The sequence below is a fragment of the Myotis lucifugus genome, unplaced genomic scaffold, assembly GCF_000147115.1.
Source record: "Myotis lucifugus unplaced genomic scaffold, Myoluc2.0 scaffold_38, whole genome shotgun sequence".
In the NCBI taxonomy this organism is placed as follows: Eukaryota; Metazoa; Chordata; class Mammalia; order Chiroptera; family Vespertilionidae; genus Myotis; species Myotis lucifugus.
In genome coordinates, this window is record NW_005871086.1 from 2,882,268 (window position 1) to 2,899,579 (window position 17,312).

General features: G+C 44.1%; 1 protein-coding gene across 1 annotated transcript in view; it reads right to left on the reverse strand.

Annotated features, from left to right (window-relative positions):
- The window catches only part of RYR3 (ryanodine receptor 3), a 366,436-nt gene that overhangs the window by 27,355 nt on the left and 321,769 nt on the right, over nt 1-17,312 (reverse strand). Inside the window, 14 exon segments of the mRNA XM_023752849.1 lie at nt 1-396; nt 1,047-1,128; nt 2,826-2,930; nt 4,892-5,020; nt 6,117-6,205; nt 6,657-6,737; nt 7,162-7,179; nt 7,313-7,386; nt 11,076-11,152; nt 12,693-12,772; nt 12,937-13,036; nt 13,973-14,029; nt 14,971-15,022; nt 15,663-15,769. The exon segment at nt 1-396 is cut by the window's left edge and continues 21 nt beyond it. Of these exon segments, the coding sequence (XP_023608617.1) occupies nt 1-396; nt 1,047-1,128; nt 2,826-2,930; nt 4,892-5,020; nt 6,117-6,205; nt 6,657-6,737; nt 7,162-7,179; nt 7,313-7,386; nt 11,076-11,152; nt 12,693-12,772; nt 12,937-13,036; nt 13,973-14,029; nt 14,971-15,022; nt 15,663-15,769 (1,447 nt within the window).

Below are 17,312 nucleotides of genomic sequence, written 5' to 3' on the forward strand. Positions count from 1 at the left end.
CCAACAGACACTTAAGGCGAGAATCATTTGGCATATGCTCCGAGAGATTTGTCAATAACACTGCCACATTAAACCCTATGTCCTTGGCCGGCTCATGGAACCGGTCGACAAAATCAATGTAATTAAACATGTCATTCTCATCAGCTTCTGCACAAGAAAGGAGAAAGTCAATCTCTGACTGTGTGTACTGTTTTTGCCCTTCCATGGCCTTCTGGAATTCTTTTTTGGAGATAATCCCTTTACCATCTGGGTCATATTCTTTGAAGGTGTCTGAGCTGGTTAAGTCTTTAAGTTTCAAGAACATGTCAAAGAATTTCAAGATCATTTCTACATTGGTAGATGACTCTACCAGTGTGTCAACCATCTGCTTGCCAATAGTTCCATTTACCACATTCCCTGTGAGGCAGGTTCAAAAAGACATACAAATATATCAATAAATCCAAGCCATTCTGTAACTGGTCAGGTAGCTATTTCTAAAAGACTTATGTGCCAAATCAGTCAGCTCTTTTCTGACTGTGATAATTTGGAAATGGGCAGGAGGGAGCAGCAAGCCATAAAGACTACACCGCTAGGAGCCCGGGGGATAGAAACAGAGGGAGAAGGAGATGGCTATCCCAGTGCCTTTTATCTGGCTTGGGGCCTGGGAATTGGTTTTGTTATTAGGTTACTGGGGACACATAGGAATAAGTGGTGCTCCTCTCATCCCCTTAGACCTAGGAGAGTGACCAACTAGATGGCTGGCATACACACTGGCAGCCAGATGTATTGAAAAGCAATGGGGAGAGGGAGAGAATAGGGAAGAGCAAAGCTTAGAGGTTTTCCCCAGTTCATTCTGGCTTTCCTATTGTCATAAAATAAGTTGGTTTCAGGCTTTGTCCATCAGACCATGTTCCTCTCACTCATTTTTTGTTGATGAAAATTTGGCTTTCTAACCAATGTTATATGGCATGAATGACCTGCCAGGAGGATAATCTGCGTGATTACTATGGTTAGTGCTTGGACCAATTACAGTTGTGTGAATGCCTAGTTATACCAAACAGCCCAACCTTCCAGGAGGGACAGAAGCATCACCACCATGTCCTGAAGGAGATCCAAGAGTTCCTTCAACAGCTCGATCTGACTGGAATCCTAGAACAGAAACAGGAGATACCCCTGAGCTATCTGATCCCTCAGCAAAGTACAGGGCAGCGAGCAAGAAGAGCCTGCTCTGGAAAAGCTAGGTGAGGGTTGCGTCAATCTCGGGAATGAGTTCCCTTCTCATTGTGAATGCGGACGTCTTACCATCCACTGTTTGTAGCGCCGGGAAGCTGCCTGCAGCAGAGCATGGCCAATAGCATTCCTTTACAGCTTTCCTTTTATTAGCACAACGTGGCAGATTACCACTCGTTGTCCAAAACTACTGAACAACCCAATCCACCAAAGAGCTGTTAGGTATCTCTATAGTTTATGTTGTTGTGCTTGATACTGGAGAAATGCAAGTGAGCTTTTTGGGAATACTATTGCAATCCAATTAAGGCATTGTCCTTTTTTTAATGGATTAATTTAGGTTCTCCTGATTCTAGTTGGTGGTGATCTGGGTGCCACTGGTCCCTTAAAATGTTATATAATTGAGGCTATTCCTCCGGATGGTTTTGATACTAGTCTGTTTGGTTTTAATTTCAGCATTGCAGACAGGGCATTGCCAAGTTAGCACTGTGCTTTGCACCCTACATCACAGAAGGAAAACAATCCTTGGAGGATCTGAGGTGGGCAATCAGAGGTGAGATTAAAAAATGCATCTGGGCCACACTCCTTTTACAGACTCTCTTTGTAAAGACAGTTATTTGTTTAGCTCTTTAAATTTCAGAGGGACATCCCCCAGCTCTGGTGTATGTCACAGCTTTATACGAAATAGATGTGTAGAATGTTTGAGCTGGAAGAGACCTCAGAGATCAGCTATTCTAAATCCCAATATTTTACAGTTGATGAAGCAAAAAACCAGAACAGGGAACTGGCTTTCTGAAATTTACTAGTGAGGAGGTGGCAGGACCTGTCTCCGGAGCCCCTCACCATGCTGCCCCCGCTGGGTTGACATAGGAGTCAAGCAGCTGACATGTTACTGCCGAATTAGCAGCCCTCCCAAGAACTCTCTCCTCCCATAAGGCCAGAGTCAAAAGGGGAAAAAAATGGAAGGGTTGAATAGCACATTCCAGAAGGGAGGAGGCAGATGTGACAGCCTTGAACATTGTAGGTACACGTTATTTAAATTGATGCTACAAATGTTATTTTAATCAGCCTGAAACATCCTGAAGTTCTCCCTCATGTGTTGCCATGGAGAGAGACGATCATCTACTACATACACTACATTTATTTGTTCATAATAAATGCTCTCAGCGAGTCTGATTCATCTTGCCAGAGAGATGGGGAGTGAAAAGGAAAGGCGGAGGTGGAGAGGGAGGGGGAAGCAAAGGTGAGAGAGAAGGCATAGGTGAATCAAAGAGACATGCGGATAGCTGACAGACCAGACAGGGCCATCGATTGTTATAAACTGACAAAGCAGTGACAAGGAAGCAAAAGGATTAGCACCATAAAAAGCAAATGTTGAGGCAATTATGAAATGGGTGGGTTGGTGGGACACAAGGAAGGAAGCTGCATCCATGCAAAAGCCCGCCTGGGACATTCACTCCTATCTCCCATTTAGACCCATGGTTTTAAAAATGAGCCCGAATCTGCTTGACTTTTTCAGCCAGCTGACCAAGCAGCCACATCCACAATGGGAATACCAAGGGGGTGAGGATTAACTTAGCATTTCACACCAACAACTCACTGGGGACAGGCCACAGTACCTGAGAGAGTTTCATCTGCATGTTAGCAAATACATGGAGGAAGCCGACCACCGCATCCCACAGCCTGCTGTGAGCCAGGCTCTGCTGGTTCCCAATGCAAGGGCCCTGTGGAGAGGAGGACATCCTATTTCACTGAAACATCATGAGCTGCTCTGAAGGGCTTAGGAAGGGCTTGTGACACTAGTTTATATGAACAGATAGCTCCTCCCCAAAGTCACATATTTTGTGCTCAATATTTCCCCAAGATATTAACACCCCCATCATAGGATCCTATGTCTAACAAAAGCCACTAGGAATTTCACAGTCCAGCGATATCTAGAGATTTTCTTTTAGCCTTAGAATATGTTCTTCAAAGAAAATCTTACACTCAAGAACATCATTTAAAAAAGCTCAGTGCTCTGGTTGAACAAGACTGCAAGGTACCCCTGCCCACTTTCATCCACACCTTGGCTTACAAGGGGTCTGAGGAACTCAAGGGTTCCGTGGAGCCCACTGTGAAAATCAAGCCCTAGCACATCTACTGTTACCTGGCAAAGCTACCTGGAGAATGCTATGACCACATGGTTATCTGCTCAAATAAAAAACAAAACAAACCCAAAACACTGAATAATATTCCTGGTCAATTACTTTTAGGATTTTCCTACTATTAACCTGAACTTCAGGTATAATACCATCTCTATCTTTTCTGAAAGCCAAACACAGAGGGAAGACAATGACCAGTTTGCATTTTTCCTGTTAATATCCTTTCCAATTTTTGTAGATCATTATTGATCTGATATTTCTTATTGTAAACTCTTCCTTATAGTTTATTTTTCCTACCTTTTAATCAATTCCCAAATTACCCTTCAGTAAGAAATTTCCAAAAAGAACACTGATACTATCTCATGTTCTGGAAATGTCTTGACAGAATTTTCAGGGAAGAGGTGAGCAGGAGAAATATTGCCTGCTTCCTTAAGTCACGAACCTTATTTAAAAATGACTGTTCATGTACATTTGGTATCTGATCCCTAGAAACCTCTAGATTCTTTTTGGAACAAAACCCTTTGTAGAAAGAAACGCACAAAGTATCTGCTTTATGTTAGGGTTAAGTGCTGCATGGGACATTCTGAAAATTGGAAGGGGTTCTGCAGAGAACAAATCAGATGCTTGTCAAATCTGTTCAATGGCCTTTGCAGGCATCTCAGATTCTGTGACACTTCAGATGAGTCACCTGTTCCTAGGTTTATCTCTCCATGTTTTTACCATCTTTGGGTGACAATGATCAATCTCTCCCTTAAAACCGCCCTTTAAATTTAATAGTCTTAGTTTTATGTTTATCATAGTAAGCAAATATGATCTGACTGTGCCAGTTGATTCATCCTACGGATATTTAATAAATGTATGTAACATCACTGAGGACTGTGACATGGCTACTGATTTTATAGCAAATTATGCCCCACTATGTCCTCTTTGCATGGTAGATAGACTGCTGTAGGCAATGAACAGAGAATACTGTGAACAGAAAAAGAACGCTGCAAGTTCTAGACATTCAACCTGAAGTTCACTTGTGGACTTAACTGCCATTCATATAGCTTATGTGCTTCTGAAGTTACCTTATCCACAGAGTTCATTTCTGACAAATTCGTAGAATGTCATTAATTCTGTTTTTAATCTCAAGGTGACATCACTTATGCCTTTATTCCTTCATTCTAGCAACCATTTCTCTACTCCACTGTCCACACTTATGTAACACCTATGATGTAGACATTGTGTTAGAAATGAGGAATTTTAAATTGAATGGGAACTTTTTTGTCTGCAAAAAGTTTTCAGTCAAGGAGGGAAAGCAAAATATAACTAGATAAATGCAAGTGTGACAATGATATGAATGAGTCACAGTGGGGACCCATAAGCTGTAGCTTCTCACAGAGTGTAGATACTATTGGTTCCTATTTACAGAAAAGAAGTGTTGTCAGCAATAGGCTAGATACATAGTCCATCCGTGCACCCAAATGTTCTGTAGGGAATGCAGAGCATGGGGATGTTAAAAATGTTCTCCTTGTGTTTGAACATGCATTCTGTGCACATACCTGGATGTATTCTGTAAGAGAATTGAAAATCTGCTTTGTGACCACTAGAGCTTTGGAAAAATTGTGCTGTCCAGATTCATCAATGATGTCCTTCCCTGAATAGTACCAGTAGAAATCACTGATTGATTCCTAAGAACAGACAAGTAGAGTTTAGTATTTCTCAGGCTTCAGTTAGTGTAGCTAAAGTCGACATTCAGGAAGAATACAAGATAATCCCACATCTCTAAGACCTCTTCATTAAGATAGGAGCCTGGCACTCTGGAAGAAACACAGAAATAGCTGATCCCTGGCATCTCTGAAGGACAGATGCCCCTCTGTAGGAAAGAACAGATGGGAGAGAGGACAGCTGGACCTGGGTGACTATGATATAAAACAATCTACTCACAGGAAAAATGTACCCTAAAGATAAAGATAATGATTATCACCCAAATCATCATGACAGCAACAACCCAATAACTAACACTGTAAGTGCCAGGCACTGTTCTGAGCTTACTGTATATACTAAATCTCTCAATCTTTACCATCACCCTTTGAGACGCATTTACAGACAAGAAAACTGGAACACAGGGAGGTTAAATAGATTGCTTTGTTAAATGGCAGAAATGCATGAAGAATCAGCAAAGAGAAAAGAGAATCCTTTTCATGTTTGTGTAGATTTTCTTGATATTATTTGGATTTTCCTTCAAACAATTAAACCAAGTGACTTCTCAACACTAAGAACTTGTAGACTCATCTTATTCGGACCATTTCCTGTAACTTTTTCCTAGTGAAGAATCTTTTCTCAGTCACAGGTTGTTTGATAGCTCCAGGACATCGTGGCTAGGTTTTCACTGGCAAAACTAAAATAAACCAGCATTTCATAATAGATGACATGGTTTTTAAACCACGTCCCCCAGGTCAGTCTTCGAACATTCAAATACACTTTTTAGGCACAGCAGGTCCTCGAATAGTTGTCTTGTTCAATGTTGTTAGGTTACACTATTGATGAGATGCTGTGGGAACTTAACTCTTGTTTAAATCAGTTAGCCTATGGCAAAATTGGTCCCATTATAAGTTGTTTCACTTAAAGTAAAAGAACTTATTGATGATGTTGAGGACTTAACGGTATTTTACTTCCTCTTACTGGGGTTTTCCTATCTCCTGGGCCTCCCTGACCTCATGTAACTACCTGTCTTTAGCTTCTGGAAGTACATCTGAGACATGCCACCATCCAAGGCCCACTCACCTGAAGACGCAGAAGGTAGTCCACAGTGCTGATGATGATGTTCACGGTGGTGGTGTTACCCATCTGAGTCCGCAGGAAGTTCTGAAAGTCTGACAACAGCAGGGCTGGGTCAGACCCTGTCTCTGTCTTGCCTAGAGAGCCGGTTGTGCTTTCTTTGCTAAACTCAGCAGAGGTACACTATGTGAAGAACCCTACAAGGACATCCTGTTTGGGTCTTGGTGGATCTTGCAGGACAGAGCTCTGACACGAGCCCTCCCATCCCAATGACACCAGAAACCGGACCTATAGAGCCTTGAGGGCCTTGACAGAAAGGGCTGTTAGTTTCACATCTGAAGATCCTGGAAGCAGCTTAGACTGGGTGGCACTAAATAACTTTAGTCATGAGTCAAGGTCGTTTTACATAGGGTTTCTTATTTAGGAATGAATTAACTGTTGTCCTTAAGTTAGCAACTGCTGGTATTGAATGTGGCTTCCTAAATGGAATCAGAATTTTGCACCTGAATGCTGTTTTCCCTTGACAAATCTATCCGTTCCACTTACCATTGTTATGTCCTTCACAAAGTAACTGTAGGAATCTAAAGAGATCTCGTGTGAACTCGTCATTCTGGAGTACTTTTTCACCTTGAAAACAGAGGACACTGGTGAGCATTTGCTTGCTTTTCAACACAGAACACCTTCTAATAAAAATGACTACAAAAATGCTTCAGGAGCTATGTCAGAATTCTTTGGAAAGGGAACTTTGGATGAATGCTGGTCAACCTGATTAACCCGGAACTGAGGCTGCACAACACAATGATCGGCAAAGCTAAAATATTTAGCCCCAGGATGCATTTGTAAGGAAAATAACCGGGCTAATGGCAGGAATGGTTCGCAGACCATAACCCATGCCTGATAGATGGAAAACCCTTCTTTAATTAAGCATCAAACTGTTGAGTTAAACAAGGCATGCAACCACTGAGCCTATAATGTGTTGGAACTGAGGCAATTAAATCGATCCCTTAGGATGCACACATTGTAGGAACTCAAGCCAGAAGCTCACACTTACCACGCTCACGAACAATGACTGGTGATAAGAGAAAAAGAGAAGAATACAAAATAAGAAAACCATGAACAAGGAGCAGGGGCTCTAACGGGAAATAGTTAATTAAGATTTTTTTTCAGGAAGAGAGTGGCCTTCATATTCATTAGTTACTTACGTGTTCCTTCCTCAGTAACCATCCCCAGGCCTTCAGCTTTATTCTGCCTCTCAAATGCATTCAAATCAAGGACACTTGTAATAGACAAAGGAAAGCAAGGTTCAGGGCTGCGCACTCCGGGAAAATAGATTTCTAACGTCAATGCACCTATTGACTAAGATCCTGTCCTTGGGTTTTAACAAATGCACTAACACATCACAGTGTGTTTGAGAGTCTAACAGTGTTCCCCAAGGAAGCCTAGTGCTCACAGACCTTGTCACATCCGTGAGGAGGGGCAGAAACACTTGTGGTGGCTGTCATTTTGTCCAGTTGGAGTCCTTTCTTTTGGATGAAGATTTAAAAAGGCTTTTCAAATAAAGAAGGAACGATTTGTTTCTTAGATTTTTCAAGAGAAATTTACAGTAAACTGCATTAATTAATGCTCAACTCCCTACTTTCTCTGAGAATCACAAGGAACTGGAGCTTTTAGAGCTTAGGATGAATACTGATGGAGAGTGCTACAAATTTCTAGATTTCAATGGTCAAACCCTTTAGGATTCTGTATCATTTAGGAGCCATATAGTAGGTGAGATTAAGCTTTCTGGAGGCAATGGTGTCCCTAGGAGTTCCTGAACTTTTAGCAAGTTGGCCTTCATTTTTGTCCCTACTTTCCCCAACCTTCCTAGTCACGGCCCCATCAGTCAGGAACCCCTAGTACAAGCTTAATAATAAGCACACTATGAGATCATATTATTTCCAATTGCGGCTCATTCTATTTCTCTAACAAACTCTAGCTCCTTCCCCAATCTGAAAGGTTTCATAGAACATAAGGTCTCACAAGACTATAGCTCTTAGGGAAGCTGATGGCTGAATCCATTAAGATTCTGCAAAACCTAGCCTGCCTTTTACCACTGGGCAAAGGAAATGACCATCAGCCTGGAAAGACATTATTGGAAAACCCAGAACCTCTTTTCCCCTTTTAGGGGGTCACAGACATTCTGCAATTTAGATGCATTTGAAAGAGAAAACAGTGAAAATCCCTGCTGCCATCTCGTTGGTTTTTCCCAGAGCCTACTGTAAAAGGGCCGGTTCAATAACACAAATGACCCCTTTCATTTTGGTTTTGCTGTCAAAAAGGATAACTCAGAAAAGGGCATTTGGACATGGCTGCTTTGAAGCTGCAGTTCTGATTCAGGAGGCAATCTAAGCAACAGACATTTCTGACCCTTACTCCATCACGAAACACCCATTTCAAATGTTTAAATTTCTCTAATGCTTAAATGTTTACAAATATGTATTATGTTTATAATTGGCCCAAGACTATTAACATACCTTCAAACTTCTGTTAGAACTCATTTGGCCTATAAGGGTATGTCACCTGTCCCTCCAAGTCATCCTTATAAATGAGTTTAACAATATTAAGTATTGCTGACCACCAAGGGAACTCTCAGGAATTTAATTGAGGCTTTCATGAGCAATATGGAACTGAACTGCCTTGATTTTTGCCACCCGAGTGCCCATGCACAATTTTACCCTCAGTGAGTCAGGTCTGGCAATATTACATTTTCTTTTTCTAAGAGAGGTAATAAACAAATTGGCTCTCAGTGGGGGAGGTAAGAACAACGGACGGTATTGCAGCTCAAATATACTCCCTCCAGCCCCAGAGTACAATACTTACCCAATCAAGTAAGGTTAGTAAAATTATGAAGTCCACCATAAGAAAGAATGTTCATCCTCCAAATTTTCAATTGGAAAATGTAATGTTCCATTTTAAAGGATATTAACTGGAGGCAAATGAGCCAGATAATTATAACTTTGAATTATTTTTAGAATGAGTTGCAGACTGTTCAGAAATATATGTGAAAATTAGAAAATAAGCTGACACTTTTCTTAGATTTCTGGCTCATTTCTGAAATGAGCAAGTATGGTAACCTGACTTTTGGTTACAAACTGTTCATTTGTCAGTAGGTTCAGCCATGAGGGGAGGCTTACACACTTCGTAATATGCATGGAAAGTTTAATGCTTTGTTTTTCAGGCTATGACAAAAATGTTCTCATGTTAGGATGTACCTCTGTCAAAATATGTACCCACCAAATATCTATTCAAGCTCCAAGGCCAGTTAAGACTAGAGATTAACAAAGTGCTTAATGAAAACAGCCTTGAGTCATAATGAGGCATTCATCTTCTTTTCCATTCTTTTCTGGTTTGATTTTTATGAGCATACTAGTGGCCTGGTGCACGAAATTTGTGCACAGGGGAGGGGGTGTTCCTCAGCCCAGCCTGCACCCTCTCCAATCTGGGACCCCTCAAAGGATGTCCTACTGCTGGTTTACAGGGATCGGGCCTAAACCAGCAGTCGAACATCCCTCTCGCAATCCGGGACTGCTGGCTCCTAACCGCTCACCTGCCTGCTTGCCTGTCTGATTGCCCCTAACCACTCTGCCTGCGGGCCTGCTTGCCCCCAACTGCCCCCACTGCCAGCCTGCTTGCCCCCAAATGCCCCCCCTGCCAGCCTGATCACCCCCAACTGCCCCCCTGCTGGCCTGCTCGCCCCCACTTTCCTCCCCACTGGACTGCTCACCCCCAACTGCCCCCCTGCTGGCCTGTTCACTCCAAACTGCCCCGCCCCGCTTTTCCTGAACACCTCCAACTGACCCAAGAAATGGCCTGCTTGCCCCCAATGGTCCTGCCCTCCATCAGCCTGATCACCCAGAACTGACCACCCTCTGGGCCTCCTACCCGCCTCTACCTTGGCCCCGTTACCATGACTTAGTCCTAAGAAGCTGCCCGAAGGTCCTCTTGAAGGTCTCCCAGTCTAGTAAGTAGATATCCTTTTAATAGTATAGATAGAGGCCTGGTGCATGTGTGGGGGCCGACTGGTTTGCCCTGAAGGGTGTCCTGGATCAGGGTGGGGGCTCCCTTGGGGCGTGGGGCAGCCTGGGTGAGGGGCCAGTGGTGGTTTGCAGGCCGGCCATGCCCCCATGGGGTGAGGGTCCCTGATGGGGGGGCGTGGTCGGCCTGGGTGAGGGGCTGAGGGCTGTTTTCAGGCTGGCCACACCCCTTCAGGGTGGGGGTCCCCGCTGGGGTGCCTGGCTAGCCTGGGTGAGGGGCTGATGGTGTTTGCAGCCTGGCCACGGCCCCGGGGCAACCCAGGCTCCCAGACCCTCCTTGAGCGGAGGCCACAGAGACTGGAAGCAGGTATCTGGGATTTATTTATCATCTATAATTGAAACTTTGTAGCCTTGAGAGGAGGTCACAGCTGGCCAGGGCAGGCGGGAAGCTTGGCTTCCTCCATCGCCAGGGGCAATGCAAGCCTCCTGTTTGCTCCAGCTCCGTGGCCGCCGCCATCTTGGTTGGGTTTATTTGCATACTCGCTCCTGATTGGCTGGTGGGTGTGGCTTGTGGATGTAGCAGAGGTATGGTCAATTTGCATGTTTCTCTTTTATTAGATAAGATATGTTTAGGAGAAACTCACACTCAGTTTTGAACATAACAAAAAAGGAGGTAAGGGTGATTAACAAGCCAACAAACAGGTGTGTGTGTGTGTGTGTGTGTGTGTGTCCAATGGACATTACATTTTCCCCTCTGAATATTGTTTGAATATCATTTTGAAGGCTGGAGGAACAATACCCATCCATCCTCTTCACATTCTCCAGTTGGTGACTCCTTTCTCAATAATTCCATGATAAGCCAACTTACTTCATGGCCCTCCCCATCTCATTCCCCCTTCCCTTGAATAGTGAAGAGTTTAAAAACTGCTGTGGGTGGTTTTCCCATATTTACCTGCAAGACTGCATAAGACCAGAAAGGCTTTGAAAGAATCCAGCATCCTTTTTCTCCTTTAGGTAATCTAACATTTTCTGCAAGGGAGACACATTTTAAAAGGAAAAACAATGGAAACTATACCACAAGTACTGACCCTCCTAATTGTAATGGAGAAATGGCAAAGTCCTAGTCAAGCAGGCACACTGAGTCAGATCCACGGTGGTGGGTTGTTACCCTGTGGACTTAAACCTGCCATGTGTCTGCCCCCCGCCCCCCTTCCTACTTAACAGAACCTGAATCATTAGGGTGGACATTTCTATAAAATCCATGTTTATGGTTGTGAGGTATAATCTGAACAGCTCCCACAATGAGTTTGACACACTGAAGCAAGGAGCTTAGCCAGTAATGAGCCTCTCTGAGAGCTCAGCATTTCTTTCACAATCAGACTTTGTTTCCTCTCTTCTCGTTTACTGGGAGGGCAGGAACTTTGTCTGGCAAAATAATATTTCTTTGTTTTTAAAAAAGGCCCTTCAAGAAAATCAACTGATGGGGTGGTGATGGAGAGGGGTATCTTAGAAAATGGTAGTTCTCTCTTTTTTTAATGTTTTTCTTGATTTCAGAGAGGAAGGGAGAGGGAGAGAGAGAAACATCACTGATGAGAGAGAATCATCTGTCAGCTGCCTCCTGCATGCCCCTTACTGGGGATCGAGCTTGTAAACTGTGCACATGTGCCCTGACTGGGAATCAAACTGTGACCTCCTGGTTCATGGGTTGACGCTCAATCACTGAGCCAACTGGTGGGGCAGAAAATGGTAGTTATTAATAAGACATTTGTTTGGGATTAATAAAGGCTGGGAAAAATTATATTCTATAGTGGTTAGTTATGAGTTTGGATTCTCAAAAGCCCTGGGATTTAAGGCTCATGAATGCCAGGAATATTTGAAATGTCACACAGACATCTGCACACAGATGGTTTGAGCCAGAGCCTGGAGTGCCCAGGAGGCACCGGTGCATTCCTGTCTTCTGCAGCCAGTTCCAATTCAGATTGTTGAATGAATTCCCTGCGCCAGGCACTCTGCTCTATGCTAATGTGTTCTCATTTACTGCCTGGTGGCAGGGGTTTTTATGTGTATCACTCACTGCTGCACCCTGCACCCCTAGAGCAGAGCCTGACTTCAGGGCATTGTCAGCAATCACTAAATAGTTGTTGAATGAATGAATGAGCAAACAACAGGTATGTGGGATTATGAACCCCTCTTAACTGAGCAGGCTCCTTGCTCACAATAGGGCAGCTAATTCAATGAAAAGGTTGAAGTAAAAATTTAAGATTTAGAAAACATCTTCTAGAGCATAATTGTGCAAAAAAAAAAAATTAATGGTGAAAAAACAAAATGTTTTTCTTTTTGAACCCTGTGTCAACCCTCTCCATTAAGTACACATTTGACTGTCAACTCCCAGCCTGGTTTGATTGGTGTCCCCAGCTACTCTGATCTAATTGGCCACTATGGACAAATACCAGCAAAGATGATTCTGGGTGGTGGCCCCTGTAGCCGAGTCAATGCCTCTTCCCTGAAGTGTGACGACTGTGGATGGGAATACCCCAGGAATCCTGACTCCCTCCGAGAGTCCCCATACCTGTTGCACACCGGCGTTGCCTCCATTCAGAATGGCAATCCCCAGCTTCAGAGTCTCAACCACCATGGGGCTCCGCTCACCTGTTGTGGTGAAGATTCGGTTGAATCGCCAAGGAAAGAGAGGGTAAATCCCACCTAAATCCCACCAACAGGGCTTTATCGGGACTCTTTCATAATGACTTTATTTCACAGTGTGAATTCTCGGTGGAAGTGACAGGGGCCCATCCAGAAACCCCGGGAACCACCTTTGCTGGCGCTTATCATCTGAAGGACCATCTCGGCAGCCCCACGCTCATGCAGCCGAGCTTGCTGATAGAGGGTTTTCTGCTTTTCCATTTCTTTTTCCTGGAAAAGATACACAGAGAGAAGGTTTGTTTACCCCCAGGGAACTCCCTGTGGGGAGGTAAGTTGAGAGAGATAATCTTTACCTGCCTAAGGAAGGCAAAACACAAAGCAGAGCTTTGAAGTTTATTGTCAGATGCTACTCAGCTTTCCAGAACTGTCCACCCGCAATTCATTCATATTTTGATGACTAATTTTCCACTTTGGGTAAGAGAGGCAAAACGGTCCATTCCTCTTTTATACTATGATTATAGGAAGTGACCTCAGGTTAAAATGTGTTTGATTCCAATGTCCTGCCATACAAAGAGACCTGCGGAGTGGTCACCTGGAGTTTATCTGTGAGACTATAGAAAACACCCACTTACATAGAATGTTCAGACCACAGTCAACAGAGACTCTATTGGATATGGGATACCAGAATGCCAAGGCTTTCCAGAACTGTAATTGTATTCATTTATTGTCACGGTTGTGTACTTTGTCTATAAAAGAGTACAAGTCAACTAATATAGTTTTATCTTGGGAGATTTAGGGTTCTGCACTGCCTCAAAAATAAGTCGCTATTACTGTGTTACATTTACAGATCAGTAGGGCCAAAACTATCCTAGTGTCTTCGTTGCTTTGAATTTTCATTTTTGGGTGTTTGAATTTGTCCTTCTTTGGCCCGTTACTACCATACTTGGGTAGAAGTATAAACTTTCCCAGAAGAACTAACCTAGTGGGTGGTTTGCTGACTGACTGGCTGCCTGCTACCTTTCCTCGGGCAGGCAGATAGATAGACAACAGAGCCACAGCTAACAGAGTGCCTTATCCAGGCACACTTTTGTGTTTGCTACCAGATACACATGGTGGGTGGGCCACATGGCTGTCAGCACCCACTTCTGAAGGCCCGTTGGTTGGCTTTGGAGGGTGGTCCTGTCTTCAATCTTAGTGAAAACTTACCTCAAATGTTTTTTCCTTGTCTTCCTCCTCTTCTTCATCCTCCCCATTCTGACAACTCTGGATTCCATGGAACAGAGAAAGGAGACAATCACATTACAGGTGGACCTGAAAATCAAGACTGTCTCGCTGTGCGGCAGGGGACAGGATGCAATTCACAGGACCTCACACATGTTGTAAAACCAAGAACATTCTGACCACTGCAGGGCAACTTTCTACTCTAAATGCCACCTTTGCAGTTATGAAGAGGTTCAGAAATGAGAATGGGAACACCAAGACCACACAATTAATGAGAACCCATCTGGTTTAAACAGAGACCTGAAGTCTCTCACCTCGTCAAGTTCTAGTGTAAATCAAGAGATAGGAGCACAGGGAGCTGTCCCTTTCTGAACAAGAACCAGGGGCTTGGGAAGAAGATCAGAGACACCTAGAATGTAAATCCCAAAATGCCCCTTCCCATCGTGGCCATGTGGTATATCTGGTCAAGGAAAAGGTGCTCTGTACCCCAACACATCCCCCTTTCTGCCTGACATGAAGGTTTCCCTTAGCTACTCAGCATTCCAGAGGTCACCGCCCCTCCAGAGGCCACCGTCCCTCCATGCAACACAGAAACAACATCTTTATGCTGCTTTCTTTAGAACACTAGGATCTGTTTCCAAAGTACTGAACTTCCTTTGCCTACAGATGTGTTTGAACAGTTGGATGCATCTGAACATTGAGTGGAAATGCCAGGGCGGTCTGTATGTCTAAGTCCTGTTTAGCTGGTTTAGATCTGTCATGTGATCCTAGCCACTAGTACCCACTGTTTCTTCAAAGCCTCAAGGTTTCTTAGGAGGACAGTGGAGTGGTTTACTAGTGTCACCGTATGGCACATGGACTGTGCTCTGCCTGGAGCTCTCATCATGACGAGTCCCAGGCCTGCTGCTCAGCATGACAGATTCTGTGCTGAAGAGGTCTAAGGAGGGAGAATGACTGAGACAGTGGGCAGGAGCCAGGTGTACCTTGGCCATCATGCTGGAATAGGAGGTGTACAAAGGGTCGTCTTCCAATTTGCTGGAAAGAATAAAGGAAATATTTAGCAGGCTACTTTCAAGGCCCAGTGGAAAAGACTAAGAGCCACATATATCTTGAATGATATAAGTACTAGTGAATTAATTAGAACCCCCCACCCCCACCCCGATTCTGAGAACCACTCTGGGAATCTGAGTGGCCACTGGCTTGCCATGGAATTCAGGGAGGAAAGTTACAGTGTGAGGCTGCTTAATCTATAGACCAGTGAATGTCTGGCATTATGATGAGAGGGCCGTGGCTTATGGGGTTTCCCTAGATCAGTGATGGCGAACCTTTTGAGCTCGGCGTGTCAGCATTTTGAAAAACCCTAACTTAACTCTGGTGCCGTGTCACATATAGAAATTTTTTGATATTTGCAACCATAGTAAAACAAAGATTTATATTTTTGATATTTATTTTATATATTTAAATGCCATTTAACAAAGAAAAATCAACCAAAAAGATGAGTTCGCATGTCACCTCTGACACGCGTGTCATAGGTTCGCCATCACTGCCCTAGATGTTTCCTGATGGCCAACATGAGGGCAGCAAGGAGGGTGACTCAAATCTGGCAGCCCCTCTGCAGGCACTGCCATCCGTGAGAGGAAGGTGTGGGAGGAGCGGGTGCCCTGATGGTGCTGACCTCCTCTCCGTGAGAGCATTTCGGCTGAAATGGAGAACAATCTGGTGCAGTGGGTCTGGCTGCTTTTCTGCCTCCGCCTCCTCCTCCTCTTCCGCCCTGGGGGATTTCTACACAGACCAATGCAGACAGGTTTTAGGCGTGGATTTCAGCATGTGCCGCACAACTGCATGCGAGCAGAGAGAAGGCAAAGCGCAAGGCACAGAGTGCGTCAGACTACAAGCACAAAGAGAAACCACTATGTCACGTATTTATTTCAGGACAGAAGCCCGAAGGGTGCAGGGTTCGGCATAGAAATGGATATGTTTTTTACAGTCAATCAAAGAAACATTCCAATTTTGGGTTAAAACAAGATGAAAGGAAAAGCCAAAGCCTGACTACAGCCGAGGCCCTCCACACCCCAATCAGCAGGACTCATGCAAGCTCTGGGCACCCGAGCTCAGGAGGGCAGCCCTGGACAGTCACTGAGAGGCTGGGCCTGAACTTGCTCTTGGAGAACTCGGCTGGAAAAGGGATGAGGCAAGAGTGACACAGCCCTGGGGCCATTTGGAGGCTAATACTATTCTAGACTCAACCTGGCTCAACATTTCTCTTTCCTAACCTCACTCCTGATTCTAAAATTCTTGTTCTTGAGAGATGCCATCCTGGAGCTGCAAGCCTTACAGTTTCTCCTCTTGTCGAGTCTCTATCTCCTTTTACAGAAAGGGCTACAGCAGCTGACGCCAGAGGTAAAAGTGAGCTCTTTAGCACAGCCAGCGGGATGGACCATATTTAGCAAACTGGCGAGAACTGCATAGATTGTGTGAATGGTTCAGAAGAAGTAGACAGCCGAATGATGCTCACTGTGCACTTCACACTAATCCAGAGACTGACGGGCTCATATGAAAACAATGACGGCCATGAAAGACAAATGGAAGGAAAGTAGGGGAGAAAACATGAAAGGGAATAAAGAGGGGCAGAGGGGAGAAGAAAGAGAATGATAGGGAGATATAAAAAGAAAAAGAAATGTGGGAAACAGTGAATATGAGAAACACAGGGCAAGACTAACAAAGAGAATAAGGGATAAGAGAAAAAGATAAGTGAGAGAAATAAAAAAAAGTGAAAAAATAATCAACCATGGTTCGGCTAAAGGATAGGAGGGTTTATTTTCTTCCTGGACCAGGATGAAGCTCTGTGGTCTGCTATAGCTCCCTGCCTTCCCCCGGGGTATAATTGTAAGTAGTTTTACAGTGTGAAGTCTGTTAGAGATGGGGCAGGACACATTTTCTGAGGACCAACTACAGAAACGTGGAATGTAGGAAGGGGATTTAGATGTGCCTTCCTAACACGGATGCAGGGCCTGGGCTCAGGCTGGCAGCCTCCTTTGACAAGTGGTGCTCAAAACTTAACTCAGCGAGAATTTTCCATGGCATGGCTGTGCATCCCAGGAAATATTAGTTGTTAATAATGATGGCAAACAGGACAATAGTGACTAGCACCTCCGGGTGAAATTCATTCTCTGGCTCTTATAGCCATTAGCAGGGCTTCCCCCTGATAATTTATGCCATTAGTTCTTTTCAAATTCACACACTCGATTTTTGTGAATCTTTAACTGTTATAACGCACACACGAATACAGAAATCAAAATCATTCACACTCATATCTGCTCCCAGT